This window comes from Camelus bactrianus, unplaced genomic scaffold (assembly GCF_048773025.1).
Source record: "Camelus bactrianus isolate YW-2024 breed Bactrian camel unplaced genomic scaffold, ASM4877302v1 HiC_scaffold_44, whole genome shotgun sequence".
Taxonomy (NCBI): Eukaryota; Metazoa; Chordata; class Mammalia; order Artiodactyla; family Camelidae; genus Camelus; species Camelus bactrianus.
In genome coordinates, this window is record NW_027413960.1 from 5,844,734 (window position 1) to 5,865,756 (window position 21,023).

Genomic DNA, 21,023 nt, shown 5'->3' on the forward strand with positions numbered 1-21,023 from the left:
ATACTGAGATGCTCAGTTGGAAGTACTGTATGTATCATGCAGCTAGTATTCCGCTCGTCACCACCACGGCATTGCTGGGAGAGTGCTTTGCTCACTACCTTTATGGCCACTGAGTGGTAGAGATAGGGAACAGGATGGTGACAGGGACACGTAGCACAACCCAGGGTCCCCACGTGGCAGTAATAATAGTAGGAGACACGTACACAGGATGGAAACCACAGCAGTGAGTGGGAGGCAGCTGGCATAAGAGACAGAGATGCGGAGTTCATTCACTGACACTCTTCATTTTCCCACTACTGTGCCCCCCACCCCCCACCTCCCACAGTATGGTAGTCTCTGGGGGGCACAGATAAGTGTACATTGTTTTCTTTAATTTTTTCATAGGAGCTGAGAAGCACTTGTATAAGCACAGTACAGTGTTAAAAACTCTACACCAGACATAGTAAAAAAGTGCTGCAGGAACAAGAGGAGAGAGGGATCGACTGAGAGAGTCAGACAGGAGTTCCTAGATACGCACGAACTGGGCTTAAATAATTGGTATCAGTTGTCTAGGCAGAGAATTGGGCAGGAGTTCTAGATAAAGGGTCCTGGGTGTGCAGAGACTTAAAGGCACAAAGCGTCATGCATTTTCAGAGGATGACGTGGGGGCGATAGCAGAAGATGAAGCTATAAATATGTCGGGGGGAGAAGTTAGAAGTATAGAGACTGGAAAATAGGGTTTGGGGGTTACAGTGAACAGTTTAATATGTAAAGCTAAGAAATAATATACTGAATCTTCTGTGTGCTGGAGAATTACTAAGTGTTTTATGCAAGGGAACTATACCATTAGATTCAATTTATAGAAAGTTAACCCTGTAGTGTGAGTATGACTTAGAGGCACCACCGCTGAATATTGTTACTGAAGATTGTTTTTCCACTTAAATGAGAAATACCATGCTTTAGAAGGTCTCTGATGTAATTTGCAGTTTTACCTGGCCAAAAAGCAGTCTTGGTAACGTACTTTTTAACTGTAGCTTTAATTATAGATGTGATTACATAATGCTTTTTGTTTTAGAGAAGATGTCTTTGTAAATCAAGAATTGCTGCAAACGTCTCCGTGTGTTGCAGAGCAGTTCACTGAGCTGTTGTGTCCGTTCAGCCCCAAACGGGTTATAGAGATGCTGCCAGGCCTGGAGTGCTGCCGCCTGGAAGAAAGCATTCAGGTGAGACCAATGGTGTAGAGGAGGCAAGAGTCAACTTCCCTTAATCATTCACCATTGTATAAATGAGCAAAGGGAGACTCATATTAAATTATCTGCTTAAGTTTATACCTGGTAAGTGCTAGCACCTGAGATTAAACCCAGACAGTCTGACTCCATGGTGCATGGGCTCCATTGCTGTGATAAAGTTCTTCTTTGTTTATTCCAGTAAAATCAGAAACAGCACGTGTCCATCATTGTTATTAGTCAAGGTTCACAGCCATTATAGCCAACTTGATAAATGTAGAAAAAGGAATACCATAAAAATACTAAGAACAAAACACACTCTAACTTGCAGGCACTGATGTCACATGGTCCTGCTGTGCCGGGACCTACAGGCTGAATGGCAGCCAGGAGCCTTAGCGCAGGTGTTGCCTGGATCCTCTTTTCCTCGTATTCTCCTGTTTCCAAATGAAAATGAATGTGTGCACACACGCGCGCGTACCTGTGTGTATACGCATATACACATGAACTCTAGTCTAGGAGAAGAGGTAGCACATTCCCTGTTTAAAATTTGTTTTTAAGCCTCCATCAGGTCTCCTTTCCTCTGCTGTTAGTACTCCTGAAACGGTAACCTGCGTTTTCCACATCCACCTCCTGAACTGCCGACACACTTAAAAAATTTTAATTATGAAATATTTCAAATGTATAGAAATGTACAGAACATCAGGTACATGTATACCCACCAACCCAATTTTATAAATGTGAACACTCTGCTGTACTGGCTTCTATCTTTGTTGTTTTGTTGTTTGTTTTAGAAATAAAGCACCCATTACCTGTTATGTCCCCCTGAGCTTATCACCCACGTGAAGTTGGGCAGTTTCTCCTTCCCATCCATGTTTTTAATTTTCCCTATATATGCATTTACCTAAGGAACACAAGATACAGTTTTATATATTTTAAAAATTTGTATAATGATATACTGTATGTATCCAAATGCAAATTGTTTTTTATTAATTTTTATCTATCTTTACATGTATAGATCTAGTTCATTCATTTTAACCTTTATACAGTAGTCTATTAACTGACCACAACATTGTACACTGACTATACTTCAATAAAAAAAGTAAATAAATAAAAGCAGTCTACTGACTGACCCGCCACAATTCATGTATTTCCCTATTCGTGGACGTTCCGATTGTCTGCAGTCCTTGGCCGTTACAAACTGCTCCATGGGACATCTTTGTGCATATCTCCTAGGTACTCAGGTGAGGTTTCTCTAAGTAATGTGCCTTAATATCCCCGGAAGTGGGATTCTTTAGACAGTAGAGTAGCTTAATTCCACTGGTTTTTGCCAAGTTGATTTCTTAGTTGTTTCCATCCTCCTCATCCGTGTTTTTAGTTTGCTGTTTTTTCACATCCTTGCATGTTCCTAATATTTAGACGTCTTACGTCTTTTTTTATTTGATGGAGCATGACACGTAGCCTTGTTGTTTTAGACTTTAATTTCTGCCAGTTCTGATGGTTCTCATTGATCACTCATGACACTTCGTCGCTTTCCATGTGTTCAATGACACTGGGTTTTCTTGTCCCTGAACTATCTGTTCACATCACTGGCCCATTTTCCTAGTAAGGATTTGCCCTTTGCACTGATTTCTCAAAGTTCTTGTTATTTCTGGGTTTCTGATGCTAAGCGCTCTTTTATGTTGGAGGTGCCTCCTTCCATGCTGTTATGGCATATTTTTTAAATTCATTTTCAGTGATTTCCATTTTAATTATCAGTATTTTCCTTTAAAGTTAAGTTTTTGTGTGTGTGACTTTTATTTCCATTCCTACTTTAATGGCATAAAGGATATCCTCTTATATGAGTTTTATAGTTTGGTTTTTTACATTTTATCTGGAATTTATTTTTGTAAACAGACCAAGAGAGGGATTTATATATTTTTTCCATGTGGATGACTGATGATCCACGTGTCATTTTGTCCTTTCTTCCCTTATTTTTAATGCCATACACCAAACTCCCAAATACACGTAGATGTTTCTGCGGATTCTGTTCTTTTTTGGTCATTTTTCTTTCCTTATACTAATACCACAGATTTTAATGAAAACAGCTTTAGAATAAGATTTACTAGTTGAAAGAAAATTCTTCCCTTGTCATTCTTTTTCTTTGAAACCCTTTGGCTGTTCTTGGCCTCTTACTATTTCATATCAGTTTAGGAATCACATTGTCACATACCTTTATAAATAATACATTTTCTAGGATTTTGATGAAGAAATGCATTGAATTTATAGATTCATTCCAGGAGAATTGACATTTTATGGTATTGTTTTCACATCCAGCACCATGGTTGCCTTTTAAAAATGCCCTTTGTGCTCTTTGGTGAGGCTTTGTCACTTTATATAACATCTTGTCTCTTGTGTATTTTCTTAAATTTGTTCCCAGATACTTAAACTTCTTGTTAACATTCTAAAGAAAATTTTTTGAAATGACATTTTTTACTGATTAGTCACCTGAAATTTTAAGAGGTTAAGCTATAAGTTGTTGATAGATACAGGAAGGTCTTAGTAATCTACTCTTACAGTGCCCAAGTCATTTTAATCTTTCTGTCATCACATTTTAGTATCGTGACGAAGCAGATAAATGAAATGCTCAGACCTAAAATGAGTATTTTGAAATTAAGGTTCAGTTGTGTGAACAAAAAAAGTAAAAGAAAAAAAAAAAGATTCAATTGTGTGGATTACCTTGACAGTCCAATCCAGATTTCCCAGATGAACTGATGTGTAAATGCTGTATCTTGTACTTTTCGTTAGTAGCTTTTTATTTTTAGTTGGTATAATCTTACTTTTATCCATGTCAATTGGAATTAAATTTAGAAATATTTCCATCTCAACTCATGTATTGTTATGACCTCGCCACTCCTTAAAGGCATCTACTTTTCATTCAGTCATAATTTGGGACAATTCGTAAATTTTAGCAAAACTGTGTTTGACTTAGTCTCCCCTGTTCTATTTATAATTTACTTTGAATATTTTTTCAAATAATGTGCTCACAATTCTCATTTCAAGGCTCAGTTACTGTCACTTGGAACTGGAACTAAGTTTGTCCAGTACAGAGGAACTGGAGCGCTCTGTGATGTATGAGTTTGGCACTGGGGTCCCATTTTCAGACTGAGGAGGAGCAGGCAGAGTCCTGAGTGGCAGGAAGGGAGTGAGTGGGAGGTGTTGGGGGAGCTGTAGGAGCTGCAGTCCAGGAGGCAGGGGAGGCCAGGTTGTCACGGGTCCCCAAAGCCATTGGAATAACCTCATTTTTTATTGTGAGATAGGAGTCTGTTGGAAGGATTTAAACACCAGATTGAATATGTGAAGATCTCTGAACTTAAGCCTCTAATGAGAAAGAGGGAGAGTGTTCCACAGTGTGGAACTTACCTCCACTCATCCCACCCACACGCCCATTTCTGTTTGAGACTTCAGTGGGGGTAAAGCTTGGCCACTTCCTGGGAGGGGCAGGGAATGGCTGGTGGGGCTGCATCCATTGTCTAAGTTAACTTACTGTCAGTAAGGCAGGAGGGTCATGCCTTCTGTGTCTTTAATGAAATTCAGTAAACAGTAATGTGTGCCTGTGAGGAAATGAAGGTGAATTGATGTCTGTGGGGATAGTTCTCAAAGTCCATATGTTGCAGTTATATATTATTAATGTAACTTAATGATAAGGTGACTTAAAAATCAGTAACACAGTTATCTCTTTAGGCCTGTATGAGACAGCTTCAGCAAGAGCTGACTGACACCCGAAAGAAAGTGTCCATGTTGGAAGCTTCCCTGGAGGTGACAGCACATCATCACACTAACTCAGAAAATGAGAAGCAGGAGTCAGAGAGGAAGTCACATCAAGCTGCAAACCCAGTACGTGCAAAACCTAGCACGTCGGCCGTGAGTGTGCAGCGCAGAGCGTTGCAGGACACTAGCTTCTCAGGGACAGCTTTCTTTTGTATCTTCATTATAATTACACTTTTATTATCTTTATAATGCACTTGTTTCTTAAACTTTGACTTTCATTCTGCCATTTCTTTATTTATTTTTCTGTTATATTTACCCTTAGATAAGTTGAGAATTATACATCTTTCCTCACAGAAGTTAACTTTTTTTTTCCTACTAAACAGTATTTTTTAGTGATCTCTCACCACAATGAGGCAAGCAAATAAAATCAGAGGATAATGTTTCATGGCATGGTCCAGAAAATTGTCATGTCTCTTCGCTTTTGTGAATGGATATAAAATCTGTGTGTATTGATTTCATGGATTTCAGAGTAACTTGTGCAGAAAGGTCATTATACAAACCAGTTGAAGTTAGGCATTGCCTTCATTTTCTCTTCATTTTACGTATGTTGTCAAAGCATGGAGAAGTTCAGATGACGTCTGTACACCCAAAATAGAGAATTAGGAAAATTGTCTAGATCCTGCCTTTGGATTTTTTCTTAACTTTATTGAGGTAAAATTCACATAGGGGGGATTGCATAACTCAAGTGGTAGAGTTCATGCTTAGCATACACAAGGTCCTGGGTTCGATCCCCTGTACCTCCTCTAAAAATAAGTAAGTAAAACCTAATTACTTCCAGCCACCAAAAAAAAAAAAAAAAAAAAAAATTCACGTATCATATAAGTCACCCATTTAGGATGCATAGTTATTATCTCCTAGTATATCCAGAGATGTGCAGCTGTCACCACAGTCAATTTTAGAACATTCCCATCACCCCAAAAAGAAAGCCTGCATCCCTTGGCCATCACCCCCAACCCCCGTCCCTCTCAGCCCCCGACAACCACCAGTCTGATTTCTGTCTCTACAGATGTGCCTGTTCTGGGTGTTTCCCATGGATGGAATCACATGCTGTGTGGTCCTTCATTATTAGCTTTTTTCACTTGACGAAACGTCTTCAAGGTTCATCCATGTTACAGCGCTTGTCAGTATTTCCATTTCTGTTTATTGTCGAACATTACTCGGTTGTGGGGCTAAACCGTTTATTTATCAGTTGATGGACCTTTGGGTTGCCTCTGCTTTTTGCCTATTGTTAATAATGCTGCTGCGAACATTTCTGTCCAAGTTTTGATGTAAACATGTTTTCATTTCTTTAGGGAATAGACTTAAGAATGGAAATGCTGTCATATGGGTCATACGGTAACTGTGTTTAACCTTTTGAGGAACTGCCATACTGTTTTCCAGAGTGGCTACATGATTTAACATTTTTATCCAAAGTGTGTAATTCTCCCAGTTTCTATGCATCCCTGTCAACACTGGTGATTAGCTCTCCTGGTGGGTGTGAACTGGCATCTCATTGTGTTTTGATTTGCATTTTTCTGATGACTGAGAATGTTGGGGATCTTTCCATGCGTTTATCCATTTGTGTATCTTCTTTGAAGACGTGTCTGTTCAGGTTTTTGCCCATTTTAAATTTGGATTGTCTTTTTATGATCAAATTGTAAGAGTTCTTTTTGTATCCTGGGTGCAAGTCTTTGATCAGATGTAGGATTTTCGAGTATTTCCTCCTATTCAGGAGATTGCCTTCTTACCTTCTTGATGGTGTCTTTTGAAGACTAGAAGTTTTTAATATTGATGAAGTTCAGTTAATCTATTTCTGTCTTTTACTGTCCTACCTAAGAAACAAGTGCCAGATCCAGTCATGAAGACACACACCTGTGTTTTCTTCTGAGAATTTTGTAGTTTCAGTTCTTTCATTTTGAGTTAGTTTTATATGTATTGTATGAGGTAGAGGTCAAATTTTGTTCTTTGGCTTGTGGATATCCCGTTGTCCCAGTACCATTTGTTAAAAAGACTATTATTGTCTCATTCAGTTATTTTGACACTCGTATTGAAAATCAGTTGATCATAAATGTGAGGGTTTCTTTTAGATTCTCAGTGGTGATGCATTGATCTGTCTGTCCTATGCCAGTACCAAGTCAGATGTTATGAGAACACTTTCCGAGTCTTCTTGCATATTACCAGTTGTTTTACATAGTAATAAAAAGTCAGTGTCGTGGAATGTGTGTAACTCCACTTCTGTGGAGACCTGCTGCTTCCTGAAGGGGCCTGTGGCCAGCTTATGCTTTGCTGACTCTGTGACATGACAGAAAGTAGGCTTACAAAGATAAAGTCCATTCCTTCCCCCCCATTCAGACCTTTAGTTTATCACCCAGTGCCTCCCACTTCACTCCACTTTCCATCAAATCATGGTCACGGCATCTGCTGACTCAGTCTGCAATATACTTCATTATGTTGCACTTATTATAATTCATAGAGTCATCCATAGATTTCACTATCTAGAGGCAAAAGATTAAGCCTGGAAAAGATTAATTCAACCTTCCTCTTTGGAAGCCTCTCTAATCCATCATCTTGTGGTTCTCGGTCAAGTCCTCTTTTGGCTTGGTTCTTGTGTGTAACACTGGTGCCGATCTTGTTCTTGGTGTAGATCCTGCACTCTCAGCTCCCTGTGTCTACCTCCTTTTACTTAAAAAGAGAGGTGCCTAGCTGTATTCTATAGCTGAATGCATAATTAATGAAATAAGTATTTTATCCCATCCAAGGAAAGTTTTTCAAGAGTACAGCTGTTAAAAATTAGATAATATTCAATCAGTTTATCAGAAACAGATAACAGATTAGTAATTTGAATTTCAAAAGCTCAAAGCCACTCTGTGTGATACGGAGAAGCATTGTGCTACAACATGAAGCTGAGACAGTCCTACCTTCCCTTACCAACCAGCTTTGAAGTCAGGTAAAGGAAAAATTGTATTTAATTTAAATACTGCCAAAGGACACTACATTTATGGTTCCATAATATTTTATTTTCTCTCTGAGGAAAGGAAAATGAAGAGTGAGTGCTAGATTAATAAATTCTCAAAGCTGCCTGTCTCTTAGAAGTTCAGTTAATTGAAATGAGGTAAAAAGGCTGATTTTAGTAAACTGACTGTTTCTAGTTTTTCAGTTACTAGACTTCAAATCCTATGTCTCCTTGCTTACCAGTCTTCCTTACCCTCAAAGTTGAGGGGAAATTGTGAAATAGATGCCAATTTGTAAGAAACTGTAATTGGAGGGAACTCCGAAGTACCTTCCTTCTCACTAGTTCTGAGGTCTTTCTTTATCTGCTTCTCATCAGCACTTTGCCATTAATAAGTGAATCTCAACGTTTGTTACTTTCCACTTTATAGGAGACCAATTTCTACTATATTCAAGTTACATTACTTACTGTTTTATTCATCCACTTTTCTGTTTATCTGTTTTTGCCTAACAAACTCCCCAAAGTTCAGTGGCTTAAATAAGCACTTATTTTGTTCACAACCTACACTTAGGAAAAGTGTGGTGAAGACAGCTGGCCTCTATTCCTCTCAGCTTCAGGTGGGGCAGCTCGAAGGCGGGTGTCTGGAATCACTTGAAGATTCATCCATTGATGTCTGATGGTTGATGCTGGCAGTGGGCTGTGGCTTTGGTGGGGCGGGCAGGTGGACCACCTCCCCTGGAATACCTAAGCTGTCTCTGTGGCCTGAGCTTGCCCACCTGAGACTGGGTTCCAGGGTTAAGAGTGAGGCAGAAGCTGAACTGCCTTTTCAAACCTGCCCTGCAGGGCACTTAAGGTTGGCCCATATTCTACCTTTATTATGGAATTAACTTTGAAAGTTTATGGAGACATTCAAAAACCAGCATAATCTACTTACTAGCCACAATGTTTTCTTACTGCTTCCATATGAGAAATCCACTTATCCCCACTCAGTCCCTGAGCAGGTCTCGGTCGCAGTGGTGGTAGGCTCAGGCTCCAGTCCAGGGTCTTACTTCCCCATCTTCATCAGGTCCAGGTGGGGCTGAGGTTCCTGGGCGTGGTTTCTGGAGTGCAGCCCCTTGGGTACACTCCTCTCAGTGCTGAGGCTTGAGGATAAGGAGACACGGGATATTCGCCACCACACACCCAACATTCTGCTAAACTGCTAAGGACTCCCTCACTCACAGATGGAAGATGGGAGGCACACTGGTCTGTAGCAGTTCTGAAATGCAGCCTGGTGCTGCTGGCTCTTTGATTAGGACTTAGTCCTAACCCTGGGAGGGGTTCTCCTTTGCTGCCCTCTCTGAGCTCTTTGTTCTGTCCCTTTCATGAGCAGTGACCTCTGTTTGCAGCTGAGTAGTTCTCTCAAGCCAGCTTCCTACTTGTAGACCTTCCAAGAAAAACCCAAAGGCCTCTTCCCGTTTTGCACTATCTTTGTCTCTTTCAGTCCAAGCTAGCAAGCAGTGTTTTTGCTACCACAGTTCTCTTTAAAACTTTGAGTTTCCTGTGAATTTTATTGGGTTCATGCCATTGGAAAAGCTACTCTCACGTCTTCTTGAGATAAACTCTTCACCTTGGGCTTCCTGTGAAGCTGTTGTGGGACCATGCCTTTGAAATTCGTATGCTTTTAAGATCTTTAAAGGAATTTGAGGCGGCACCTTAAATCTTTCCAAGGTCTTAACAGAATCTTGGCTTCGTCTTTAGACTGTTTTCCTGGCAGCACCCTAGATTTGATCTTAGCCTGGAAGCCATTTCTCTGCTTACCCATTATGTGACAATTGGGCATGTGGGGATGCTTTAAATGGGATACAGATATTTGAACCCTGTGAGTCCTGGCTCCTTTCTATTTAATAATCTTTTTGTTTGTTTGTTTTAGCTTATCTCTCTCATCAATTTTACTTTCAGCTGTTCGGTAGCAAGAGTCCCGTTTCCTCCAGTTTCAGTGTCATTTTCTTCCCTGGCCTAGAAGCCGTCACTCTCAGCCCTTCAAGAGCCCTCAGGCTTCCACTAACAGTCTCGGGGACACTTTGGATTTTCACTCTTACTCTTCTCTACATCTGTTCAGGTTTCACCTACCTCCAGGTGCAAAGGCATCCCCACATTTTGGGTTCCTTTTTAATGGCTGTGCCCCATTTTTAATATCTGTGCCAGTTATTTATTGCTAATAATTTATATAATAAACTGCCTCAAAACCTGGTGACTCAAAACAGCATCTGCTTGGTTCACAAATCTGTATTTAGACAATGCTCAGTGGAGCCAGCTCATTTCTTCTCCACTTGGCATCAAGCGGGCACTAGAATAATCTAAAGGCTTGTTCATGCTCATATCTGGAAGTTGGAGCTGGCTTTGGTTAAGGACATTGCCTGGGGTCATCAGCTGGGACAGCTGCATGTACAAAGACTCAGTAGGTGGCCTGGGCTTCACAACGTGGTGGCTGGGTTCTAAGGGTGAGCATCCCTACAGAGTGAAAGTCAGAAGCCATTTAGCCTTAGAAATCACACAGCAGTGCCCCCACATTCTGTCCCCTAGAAACCAGTTGACTGAGGCCAGTACATACTTCAGGGGAGGGAATTTCACAGGGGAAGTGTCAAGGAATTTGTAGTTGTTTTACAACCACCATCTCTGCCTGCCTTGTCTTACCAAATAATCCTTCTATCTGAAGGAAAGTAGTTCTTCCAAGTCAGTGTCACTGAAAATCCAGCAAGTATTTCTGTTTGTCTTTGTTGAGTATGTTCTCTTGTTTTGTGGAGAGCCACAAAGGATTACAAGAATTAAGGCTTTTTTCTTTAGAAAAATGTATGGATCACCTTAAAACCACTACATTAGGAGATGGGTTTCTCCTTAACTCTGTGAATCACTCATTGCTCCTTGGAATGCAATTCAAATAAGCATACAATATTTGTGGTTCAGAGAAAGGCTTATGGCATTAGAACCCATATTTGTAAGATGTATTAATTGCAGTCTTTTTTTCAAAGTCTTGTTTTGGGAGGCATTTATTAATTCAGCCCTAAGTAACTCAATGTGATCTCCCTAAAACTTTAAAAGTCATGGAGAGTTAAGACTTGGGGGAGGAAGAGGTAAGAGACTTTCTACTAAGAGGTGCCTTGTAGTCATTTTATGTAGGAAAGACATGAACTGATTACAGAAAAATAAGAGTGTAAATTCAAGTACAAGTGTATAACAAAGATGATGACAGTAAACAGTATTGTTTTGTGACTCTTGGTGGTTTGAGCTTTTTTCTTGACTTTCTGAGTAATTTGAGTTTCTCCATTCCACAAGGCAGATACCATTTTATTGTAACTGAATTTATTTCAACCTTTGATGCTGGTTTAGAGTTAGGCTGTTCTTAGTCTGCTAACCTCATTACCAAACAGTTTTATGTTCTTCATGCAGAATGCTGATCTTCCAGCAAAAGTGGAATCTACATCTTCAGTACTTCTCCATCTGAGTGCAGAAACTCAACGTTTTCTAAAGGAGTTATTTATGAAAGAATTGCAAAAGAAATCTGACACACTGGAGGAGAAAAAGCAGTTGGAAGAAGAAGTAGTGCACCTCAGGCATCACCTAGAAATCAACGCAGTGGAACACAGTCCAGTGGAGCAGTACAAACGGGAGACTGAGGAGCGAGCAAGACGGGATGTAGTAGAAAAACTGAAAGAACTCAGTCAAGTCATGCGGTACAAACAGGAGACTGAAAAGCAAGCAAGACAGGATATTGCAGAAAGATTGGAAGAAATCAGCCAGTTCTTACAGGTGAAGCATTGATCTGTAACGTGCTGTAATTCACTTCGCTGTGAATTACAGTTCAGATGTGTAGATTTTATGTGTTTCCTCTACTTCCCATATAGCGTTTTGTTTTGTAGATTTCTGGAAGGAAGTCCGCATTTGTTACTCCCTTTAAATAATTCAGTTTCCATCATTACTATCACTAAATTGATCTTTCAGAACATCTCTCACTAGAGAATCACTTTTAAGACCAATTCGTGTAAATGAAGACGACTAGGAGGAAAAGAATATATTGTGACTCAAATACTGTACCACACTCTGGGATTACTGTTAGGTTGTATTGTTCAACTGTTAAAATTTTAAATTGATCCTATTATTCTTTGAACTATCACATTACATGAGTACTAATGTAAGAGTGATTCAACTTTAATTTCGTAATTCAGATTTAATTCACTTGACATTGATGATAAGTATTTTAAAGTTCAGCTTTTTTTCACATTTAAAAGTTGCTCTCTGAATCACTGACTCAAAACTAAAGGGAAAAAATGTACTGTAATTACTTAGGTTATAAGTATTTTTAAAATTGTATCCTTTTAATTTGCTGTAGGCCCAAGCAGCATCTCAAGAAAACTTGTTAAGAGAGTATAAACGTGCTTCAGTAAGTCAAATGGAACACAGAGTTAAAGGTCTGGAAACTGAACTGAAAAGTAAAACTTTTCAGTTTGATTGTAATGAAAAAGAATTGGAAAAATACAGGCAGCTGTACCTGGAAGAGCTAGAAAATGGAATGTCATTGGCAAGCCAACTAAACTTGTAAGTTAAAACGTAGAATTATAGAAAACAATTTAGCTCATTAACTTGCCTCTAAGGCATAATTTTTATTGAGCCAAGTTCATGAAGTGAGTAGCAAGTGAGAGCTGACTAGATAGTGTCATTTTGGGAAATGGTGTTAGTAAATGAACTCCCCTTTAAAATGTCAGTCCAGGGCAGTTTGCATCTCGCTGCCTTTTGTTGCTTTTACATGACTTTATTTTTTATATTTGCATATATTTATCCTGATCTAGTCTTTAAGCTAGGGGTTTTGCAAACTTTGTAATTTAGACAGCCATATTATCACAAAATTTCTAGCTGGAATTCCCATAAATAGAAGTGTTAATGAGTTTAAAATTAACTTGTGTTTTGGAAGAGTACAACTTAAACCCAAGGGGCCCCATTCTGGTGTTTGGTAAATTTACTTGATTGTGATACTTGGTGTCACCACTCGTGGGCATCGAGATGAAGTACTGTATCCTTCTAAGTTTGTCTCCGCTACGTCAAGGCATGCTTGGGAAACAGGGAAATTAACATCGGGGTGAAGGGCAGTATAGTGGTTCACAAAGTGGCTAAAAAGAATATGGTGGCCTGCCCGAGAGGGTGTGTGGAAGACAGAAAGGGTAGGTCCATCCTCCGGTGCCTGAATAACAGTATAAGCTACAGGTCTCCGTGCTATCCAAAAGTAGAGTGTTTCTATGAAAGTTGTCGGTGTAAAGCAAAGAGGCAGTTACCTTAGGACACATCTTGCTGGTGGATGCATAAAATAAACATGCATAAAGCACAGGCGCTCACAGACACAGTCCAAAGCCGTGGTGGCGTGATGCCGGGATACTGAGTGTGGTTCTGGGGAAGGAGCTCAGTGGGGCCTCTCTCGCTGCTCGGGGTGCTCATTGCCCCTCTGATGGCTCGGGCTGAAACAAACACCCAGTGCTATTCTGGCTTTTTGCTTTTTTTTCCATAAAAGTGAAAATCCACTTGAGTATTTTTTGGTTATGGAAAACAGGTGCTGATGTAGGCCTCTGGTAAAAGCGAAGTAACAAAATGAGCTTTGGGACATTGGGGGACACTTGAAACTGCCCCTGGTGCTGTCGTAGTTCTTTCCCACCATCGACTCTGCCGCCTGGTGCCCCCAAGAGGTGGTGTCTCTAAACTGTTCCTCAGTGCCGCATGCTTAATGTCTCCCAGTTAGTGAGTGAAATGTGTGTATAAGGGGGGTGAAAGCAAATGCTTGAAAATGGCTTTGACGGATGGTTTAGTTTTTATTTCTAAATTGGTTTCCTGAGTGTGAACATGTCTAGATGCAGCCAGTGCAGAAGGCAGCGGGGATCCTCTGGGGGGGCGTCTCCATCTCTGACTCTCCCCACTTTGAAGTACTCGTTAGTTAAGGGCCCCCCAGGCATATACGTCCTTCTTTAGGACAGTTTTAAACTGTAATTGTTTACAGTAGGTCTGCGCTGTCGTATTTTTTGGTGTCAAAACTCAGTTTAATGGGACAATCTGTTTACTATTATAGCAACTTTAAAAATACACATCACTTAGGAAGAAAATGAAATGAATGAAATCTGTGCTTTGCAATCCTCGCAGGGCTAATGAGAGGCTGGCAGCAGTGAGCACTGAGCTTCAGCTGGAGAAGCAGCACAAGAGTTCTCTCCTCAGCTCTGTTCCCGCACGGCCTGTTGACGGACCGCCTTCTGATGAAAGTTCTAGTACTAGCGTAGAGACCGAAAGGAGTCTTACTCGAAGAAGGAACTTCAGGAATTTTTCAGACCCTTCGACTAGCATAAGCGATCTGTTCAGGGTTAGTTATGTTATCTTTTTTTCCTTGGTTTTCAGATTTCTGATACAATTCTTGTTTTTAATTTGATGAAATTCTGAGTTGTTTATTTGACTTCTGCACACTAAGTAAAAGCCATAATTAATTGTGTTAATAAAGGATACAAATTTTATAATTTTTTTTAAAGTCCCTGGACTTGTAATTTTCAAGAGATACCTGTCATTAACTTTATTCAATAAATGCAACTAAACTGATAAATTTTAAATTTCTTAAAAAGCTCCATTTTAAACTCTAGAAATTAAGTATTATTGCCAAATAACTAGAGATCCACTTTCCAATGTTTGGCTTAGCTTCTGATTGATTTCGGTTTGGCATTGGTTCATAGTCATTTTCAAGTTTTGCTGCACCCCAGTTTTTCTACCCCTAAGCATAAGTAAATGATTGACATTGAGCTACTTAACCACATGCAGATGTTTTTTATTTAAAGGAATCCAAGATGTATTCTTTTTATGAATTCAATAAGCTTGTAACACTAAAAACATTAAGGCCTGTTTTTAAGTTTAAAATTCTTATCATTTTCTTCTGTAAGAGTACATCCTTAATTGCTATTTTACTTATAGCATTGTTATTTTAATTGCTATAAAATGTCTTACTGAGGAATTGTAGAACATTTCTAAGTATGTAGTCAAGTAAAGGAAATACTTAAATTTTTAAAATGAAGTTCACTTACGTCTCTGTCTTGCCCTCACTAGGAATAATGAGGTGGCAATGATAGGGAGTCTTTAAATTACAACCAGTTTTCATTGTGTATCATTGTTGTTAAAATACCCATTTAAATTGGTGCGTGTTGGTTTATGGTTTGATGGTGTTTTCATGATCTTCTTGATGCAGGAAAAGGTAGCACGGGCCCTTTTTAAGTGAGGTATCAACCTGTTTCTTCTCACTTGGCTTCATGTCATAATAAATCGAAGAAGAAAAAAGCTCAGGTTTCATAGACAGTGTTGTGGGTAAATTGAGTCTAAGTGCTTCAGAGTCATGAAACCAGACTGCATGGTGTTAAAAAAAAAATGCATGGCTAACACTTCTGTCAGTGGCTAAGCATGATGCAAACTCGAAATGTTTTCATTAGTTGTCACCAAAAAATCGACAGTGGGTCACTTTACAGGATGATGGTGGAAGAGTGTGAGTGCAAAAGCAATTCAGGAGAAGACTCCTGAGGACAGTTGTTTCCTTTGATGTTTTTGGAGGAAAGAGGTGTCTATTTTTTAGTACTTCTAGATACACTGGAAAATGATTTATTTTAAACTCAGTGTTGTAGTTCCAAGGTACACGTAGTTCTTCTGTGGGGCCGTGGGGCCGAATCATGCTAGGTTTAGCAGGGAGGTTAACAAGCCCCATTCTGTCCAGGTGCAGAGACACGTCTCCCTCAGCACTGCCGGGAGCCTCATAGGAGTTACTGTACAGTTACTGCTTACAGGTTTCTTAGTCAGACTTAGAGAAAGAAGATGCCTTGTGGAATTGCTAGGGATGTAATTATTTCTGCTGGGAAAACATAAAGTAATGCCATGAGAGGTGTGAACATACTGTTTAAAATGATGAAGGGATGGGTTTTTGCATGGGGCTTAACAAAACAACAGACTTGCACAGCTTTTCAGCTATGGTTCTAGAAAGCAAAATGTTAAAAATGGCATTGGGATTGAATTTAACATTCTCCTTTATGTGCAAGATTTTAACATTTTGGACGGTTCCTACTGTGAAGTTCCAGCTTACTCAGCATTTTCTTCTAACTTCACAGTATTGCTCTAAGTCTGATTTCAGTCGTGCTGGTTGTCGAAGCAAGTTTTTTCCAGTTCATAACACTTGGATTTATTGCCTCTCTTACTGCTGCTTGACGTACAGCCTTGTCACGTGACATCGTTGTAGTGGTAACAGATGGACCCCGTATCTGTTTTGCTAATTTTTTACCCTCAGATTTCACATTCTAGTTTATTTCTGGGATGTTTTGTCCTACATGTCAGAAGCAATTTTACAGTTTTACTCAGTTGTCTTATCTATATTACTATAAAATACAAAAGGTTAAAATTAGCCTGAGCAGATACATCAATGTTAGATTTTCTTGCACGTAGAATTTTTTTCTGAGAATTGAAAACTTAAAAATGGATTCCAGACAATATTATAACACAAAATTTCTCTGTTTTAGAGGTTTTTTTATGTTCAAGAGTTTTTAAGTGTTGGTGTGCCTAACATGAAGCATGGCCACAATAGTTAATAAATGTCCTTCAAATCTATTTTAAATAGGAAGACTAAATTTTACACTCATTGATTTTGGACTTCTGGTGTATTACTGACACTTTCAAACATTTTCTAATGATTTATTTAAGTAACTTTTAAATTTCTCAATTGTCCATTCAGTTTAGCAGCCCTTTTTCTAAATGGGACTATATCAGTGCACCAGAGCTAAAATGGTTAACATTCTAAGACTTTAACTTTTTACATGACACAGCACTGTGTCTCAGCAGAATCTGGTCACGTTTCTTTTAAAAGTAGGCTTCCAAGGCAGGGCACGTCCACTCTGAATTTTAATTCGAATCAAACTATCACTGTAGTTAAGCTCATTTCTCATGAGGCAGAGGCAGAGTTCAGTAACCTTGTTTCTGTTATCAGCTCTCTGCCCTGTGGACTCCCTCCTGCCCTCATTTCATTTTGTCTGAATGGACAAATGAGGAAGTGTGTTATCTTTTGAAAGACAATCACTCAACTTCCAGTTATTTTCTTTCATTCACTTTTTTCTCTGTACTTAATTTTTCAGCTCCTTGATCAACAAATTTTCATTTCTTTTCTCTGTAGCAAAATACATGTATTTAATAGTTATAAACTGACAAGTGTCATTTCCTTCATACATTAACCTATTTACAACAGGATGATGAATCAGAGTGGTTAAATGACTTGATTCTATTACATTTCTGGAATTGTACTAATTTTTATAACATTTAAAATAAGAATGACACCAAGTTTTAACTTAAAAAGTATCAATAATCTGAAAATATATTCACTTCAGAAATGAACTTGTGTGTATATGTGTGAGGCAAGTGTCTTTTTATCAAGTTGATCTCGGAAAGAGAGGGCAGCATTATCTTCCAGCCTGTGACCTCAGTTTTGACCTCAATCCTGCAGTGTCCCCAGTGGGACCTACCATTTCTGTGGGACATGGTCTGCAAACTGCCAGTTATGAGAGTCCTCCTAATTAAAAATCATTAGAATTAAAACTTGCTGATACATTGTCTTTCTGTGTATAATTTTCTCATCTTTCTGTGTTTTTGTTAAATGGAAAAGTTTAAAACTGTAGGTGCCTTGTCCTTATTAATGTTGGACTTCAGACCACTTCCACCATCGGGACATGGGGGTCCTCACCTAGAAATAAACATAAAGGTCCCAGAAGTACCTATTTAGGAAAATAGCTTTGCAGAGGAAAAGGTAGTAATCTTACATTCAACTCATGTAAAAATGTGATCTACATTTTGCATAGTGTTTATTAACGGTTATATGAAATTATTTCAGTAAAGGCTTCTCCCTTCATCTGTTAGGCGTTTTTCACTTCACAGGACCCGCCTGGCACTGATGTCACGTTGTTGATGGCAGAAGGCCTCTCTAGAATGCTCTTGTCAGAGTGTTAGGGAAAACAGTCTCTGAAACTACTGGCAAATGGTAGCCCCACATTTTGTCTTTGCACCTAACATTTACAAAGGCCTCGGCTCTCGTGTCACTGTTGTCACCACAGTGTTTATTATGTCTGGTGTACTAGTTTAGACCCTGTTTAGTGAGCCGGGTGACTTTTATAAGAAAGATTTTTAAAAGAACACTGTAGGTGGGGACACGTAGTTTGAAATGTCCCCACATGTTTCATAATTAAATACATAACTAATTAAGTCGTTTCAAATAGTGGGCTCCAATTTCTAGAACAGAAACAAAGTTACAGTTAAAGAATTACGTATTGTTTTCCTTATTTTTAACTCAAGGAAGTTGTGAATCAGGAACCAACTTTGAAAACTGGCGCTAGCCTCCTTTTCTTCAAGCAGATTTTGATAGAAATATCTTAGTCATATACAGAGAGCAAAATGCATTTGCTGAACTTGTTTGCCAGTAGAATTTTCACTTGATATCATAACAGAGCCCTTTTTTTCATTTTATGTATCTACTATTCTGTGCTAAAATCATTAGCAAGAACAGACCTTAAAATTTTAATTTTCTAAAAGTGCTGGAATGGAAAAGCTCATTTTAAGGAAAAACCCATTAACGTTAAAAAAAACTAAACTTTTATAAAGGGCAGTTTTTCTGAGAAATGCAAAGTAATGCATTCAGTGTAGAACATGAATTGTTTAAACTCTTTGTGCTAATAAGATCAGGCATCACCCTCTGAGATAATGTGTATCTGACAGGGCAGTGTTTACTGTGCTTTCCATCAGGGGAATCTAAATAGCCTTACGTATATGTTCTCTATTATCTAAAATCAAAGTGAGTAGGAATTTATTTTATTTTATTCCTGTGATTATTTTTTCTATTTAAGCAATCCCCAAGTTAGGTCAAGTCTCTGAAAGTATTATTTAAAGGCCACATTTCATAAGCTAGCTGTCATTCCTATGATAGTGTTTCTTATTTAACTTAAACATTAAAAATAATATTTGACTTATTTCAGATGCGGAAGAAGTTGGAGAATAATATAGATAGAGAATTAAAAGAAGGTATGTTGCCAACATTTCTGAATTAAATTTAGACATTGATTTCTGAAATACACTGTAAACAGTAAATGGCACCTCATTCTGTTGTTTGAATAACAGATACTATGTTAAGTTTTTCCTTACACCATAGCTAATGAAAAACGTGAAAGCATAATCTCATTCATAATGATAAATGTACTTATTCCTCATTTATTCATCATGATCCACAGCTTTAAAAAAATCTCAAGAAGTCTGTGTTCTCTGTTTCTGGCTGTGCCCTTCCTCTCCTGCTGTCCCCGTGGGCCTGTCACCTGTGCACAGACCTGTTCTCAGAAAGCATGGAGGTCGTCAGCTTCTCGAGTTTCTGGTAGTGACTGAGGCAAAAAACCCAGACTCAAGCAATCACAGTTCATGTACCTGTCCCCTGGTGGATGACAATTAATTTCCTGTCATTCACTTTGTCACTGGTTAACATTTTGCCCTCAGGAAAAATTCCAAATTCCTTAGCTTGGAAGAAAAACACCCACATCGATTTGGCTCTTGCCAAAGTCTTCAGCCATATCTCTTTCCTCCCCTGCTCTGCCCCTGTGCTCCAGCGGCTGGTCAGACTGCGCCCAGCTCCGCGGGCGCCCTTCCTGCCTCTGCTTTGTGTTTGCTTCTTGCCTCTCCCTCCCACACTTTCTCCTCCTCCTTCAGGTATCTGCTTACACATCACGGCCACCAAAGGGGACAATATTGACACAAACCTGGACGTCCCTTCTGAGTGTTCCAACTCTGCCCTCTTTTATACCTGTCATGGCATTTATGTCTCTGTACCGAAACTGCCTGTTCATCTGTTTCTCCAGTTTATGGTACAAGATCTTTCAGGGTGGACTCTGTCATCTTCATCTTGTGGTTCCAGTGCTTGTCACAGTGCCTTAGCACATGGTTGCTGAGTAAATGAATGAAGAGTGAGAAAACCAGGCGCTCTGATCCTTAGCCACAGGAACAGTTAATTCAACGTGCAGCCCTGGGCAAAGTCTAGAGTAGTAATCTTGTATTTTGTGTTGTAATCATATGTAGGTATTTTTCGTTCTTCTTAAAACTTAGAAGAGTCTCAGCTTTTCTTAAAAAATAAACTGACATTTAGTTACCTATGAAGTATTTTAAGTAAATCTAATTCTTTCATTTTCTTTCCAGCTACTATTGAACTTGAATCTAAGTCCTACAGACTCTCTCGTAGGCTCGATGGACGAGTCAAGTCCAAGTCCAGATCTGGTTTCGAAAGCACGTGAAGAATATGTGGAAATTCTGAAGAAAAGTATCTGATCTACAAGATAAATAGTAAACATTTACCTGCTCTGAAATAGTAAACATTTACCTGCTCTGGTCTGTTTGCCTAACATTTTAATTATTTCCCGCTAAGTAAGATACTGACAATGTTTATTAAAGGGAAATATTCTTGTATTATATATGCATGATTAAAACTGATGTAGTATTTTAAACCACGTTTCTCTGCATCTCATTGACTTTTAAGCAGATTTTGGGAATAAAACTCAGCACTTTGGAGTATTATATACTCAAACTGAGCCCGGATGCCAGCTGTTTATGCAGCACCCAACCACCGACCAGATTTGTCCTTGTTATTGAGCCGTGTTGATTGGTAGCTTTTTTGAATTTTCCAGTGTTAATCACTGTCTGTCAACCTAAAGATTTAGACGGACAGCGTTTGGATCTGCTGTGGCTGTTTCAGTGTTCTAATGGATCACAATCGTTACAGTGCTGTCAGATTTTCTGTATGTTACCTGAAACACTGATTCACAGATGTTTCCTCATGGAGAAATGAAATCTGACTCAGGCTTTTCATTTTCTCTATTTATTTACTTACTTTTTGGAAACAGTCTTAAAATTAGAGACAAGTTCGGAGCACCAGACTCAAACGGACATTGTCACAAACCTGCCATCTCTCCCATACATTCTCCTAAGGCATTATCTATCTTTCCTAAATGTCACTTGTTCTACCGTAAGTGCCCTTTCTC

At 39.0% G+C, this 21,023-nt stretch overlaps 1 protein-coding gene across 11 annotated transcripts in view; it reads left to right on the forward strand.

Moving 5' to 3' along the window:
* LOC141576908 (ankyrin repeat domain-containing protein 26-like) overlaps window positions 1–20,489 on the forward strand; it is a 57,413-nt gene extending 36,924 nt beyond the window's left edge. For 7 of the 11 annotated variants that reach the window (XM_074360284.1, XM_074360285.1, XM_074360287.1 and 4 more), the window contains 7 exons: window positions 1,055–1,202; window positions 4,926–5,078; window positions 11,371–11,730; window positions 12,311–12,516; window positions 14,101–14,314; window positions 18,984–19,029; window positions 20,185–20,489. In XM_074360284.1, the coding sequence (XP_074216385.1) occupies window positions 1,158–1,202; window positions 4,926–5,078; window positions 11,371–11,730; window positions 12,311–12,516; window positions 14,101–14,314; window positions 18,984–19,029; window positions 20,185–20,279 (1,119 nt within the window). In that variant the 5' untranslated portion in view covers window positions 1,055–1,157 and the 3' untranslated portion in view covers window positions 20,280–20,489. The remainder of the gene's footprint in view (window positions 1–1,054; window positions 1,203–4,925; window positions 5,079–11,370; window positions 11,731–12,310; window positions 12,517–14,100; window positions 14,315–18,983; window positions 19,030–20,184) is intronic. The other 4 variants (XM_074360288.1, XM_074360290.1, XM_074360294.1 and 1 more) reach the window with 2 other exon arrangements.
* Window positions 20,490–21,023: the final 534 nt, after the last annotated feature.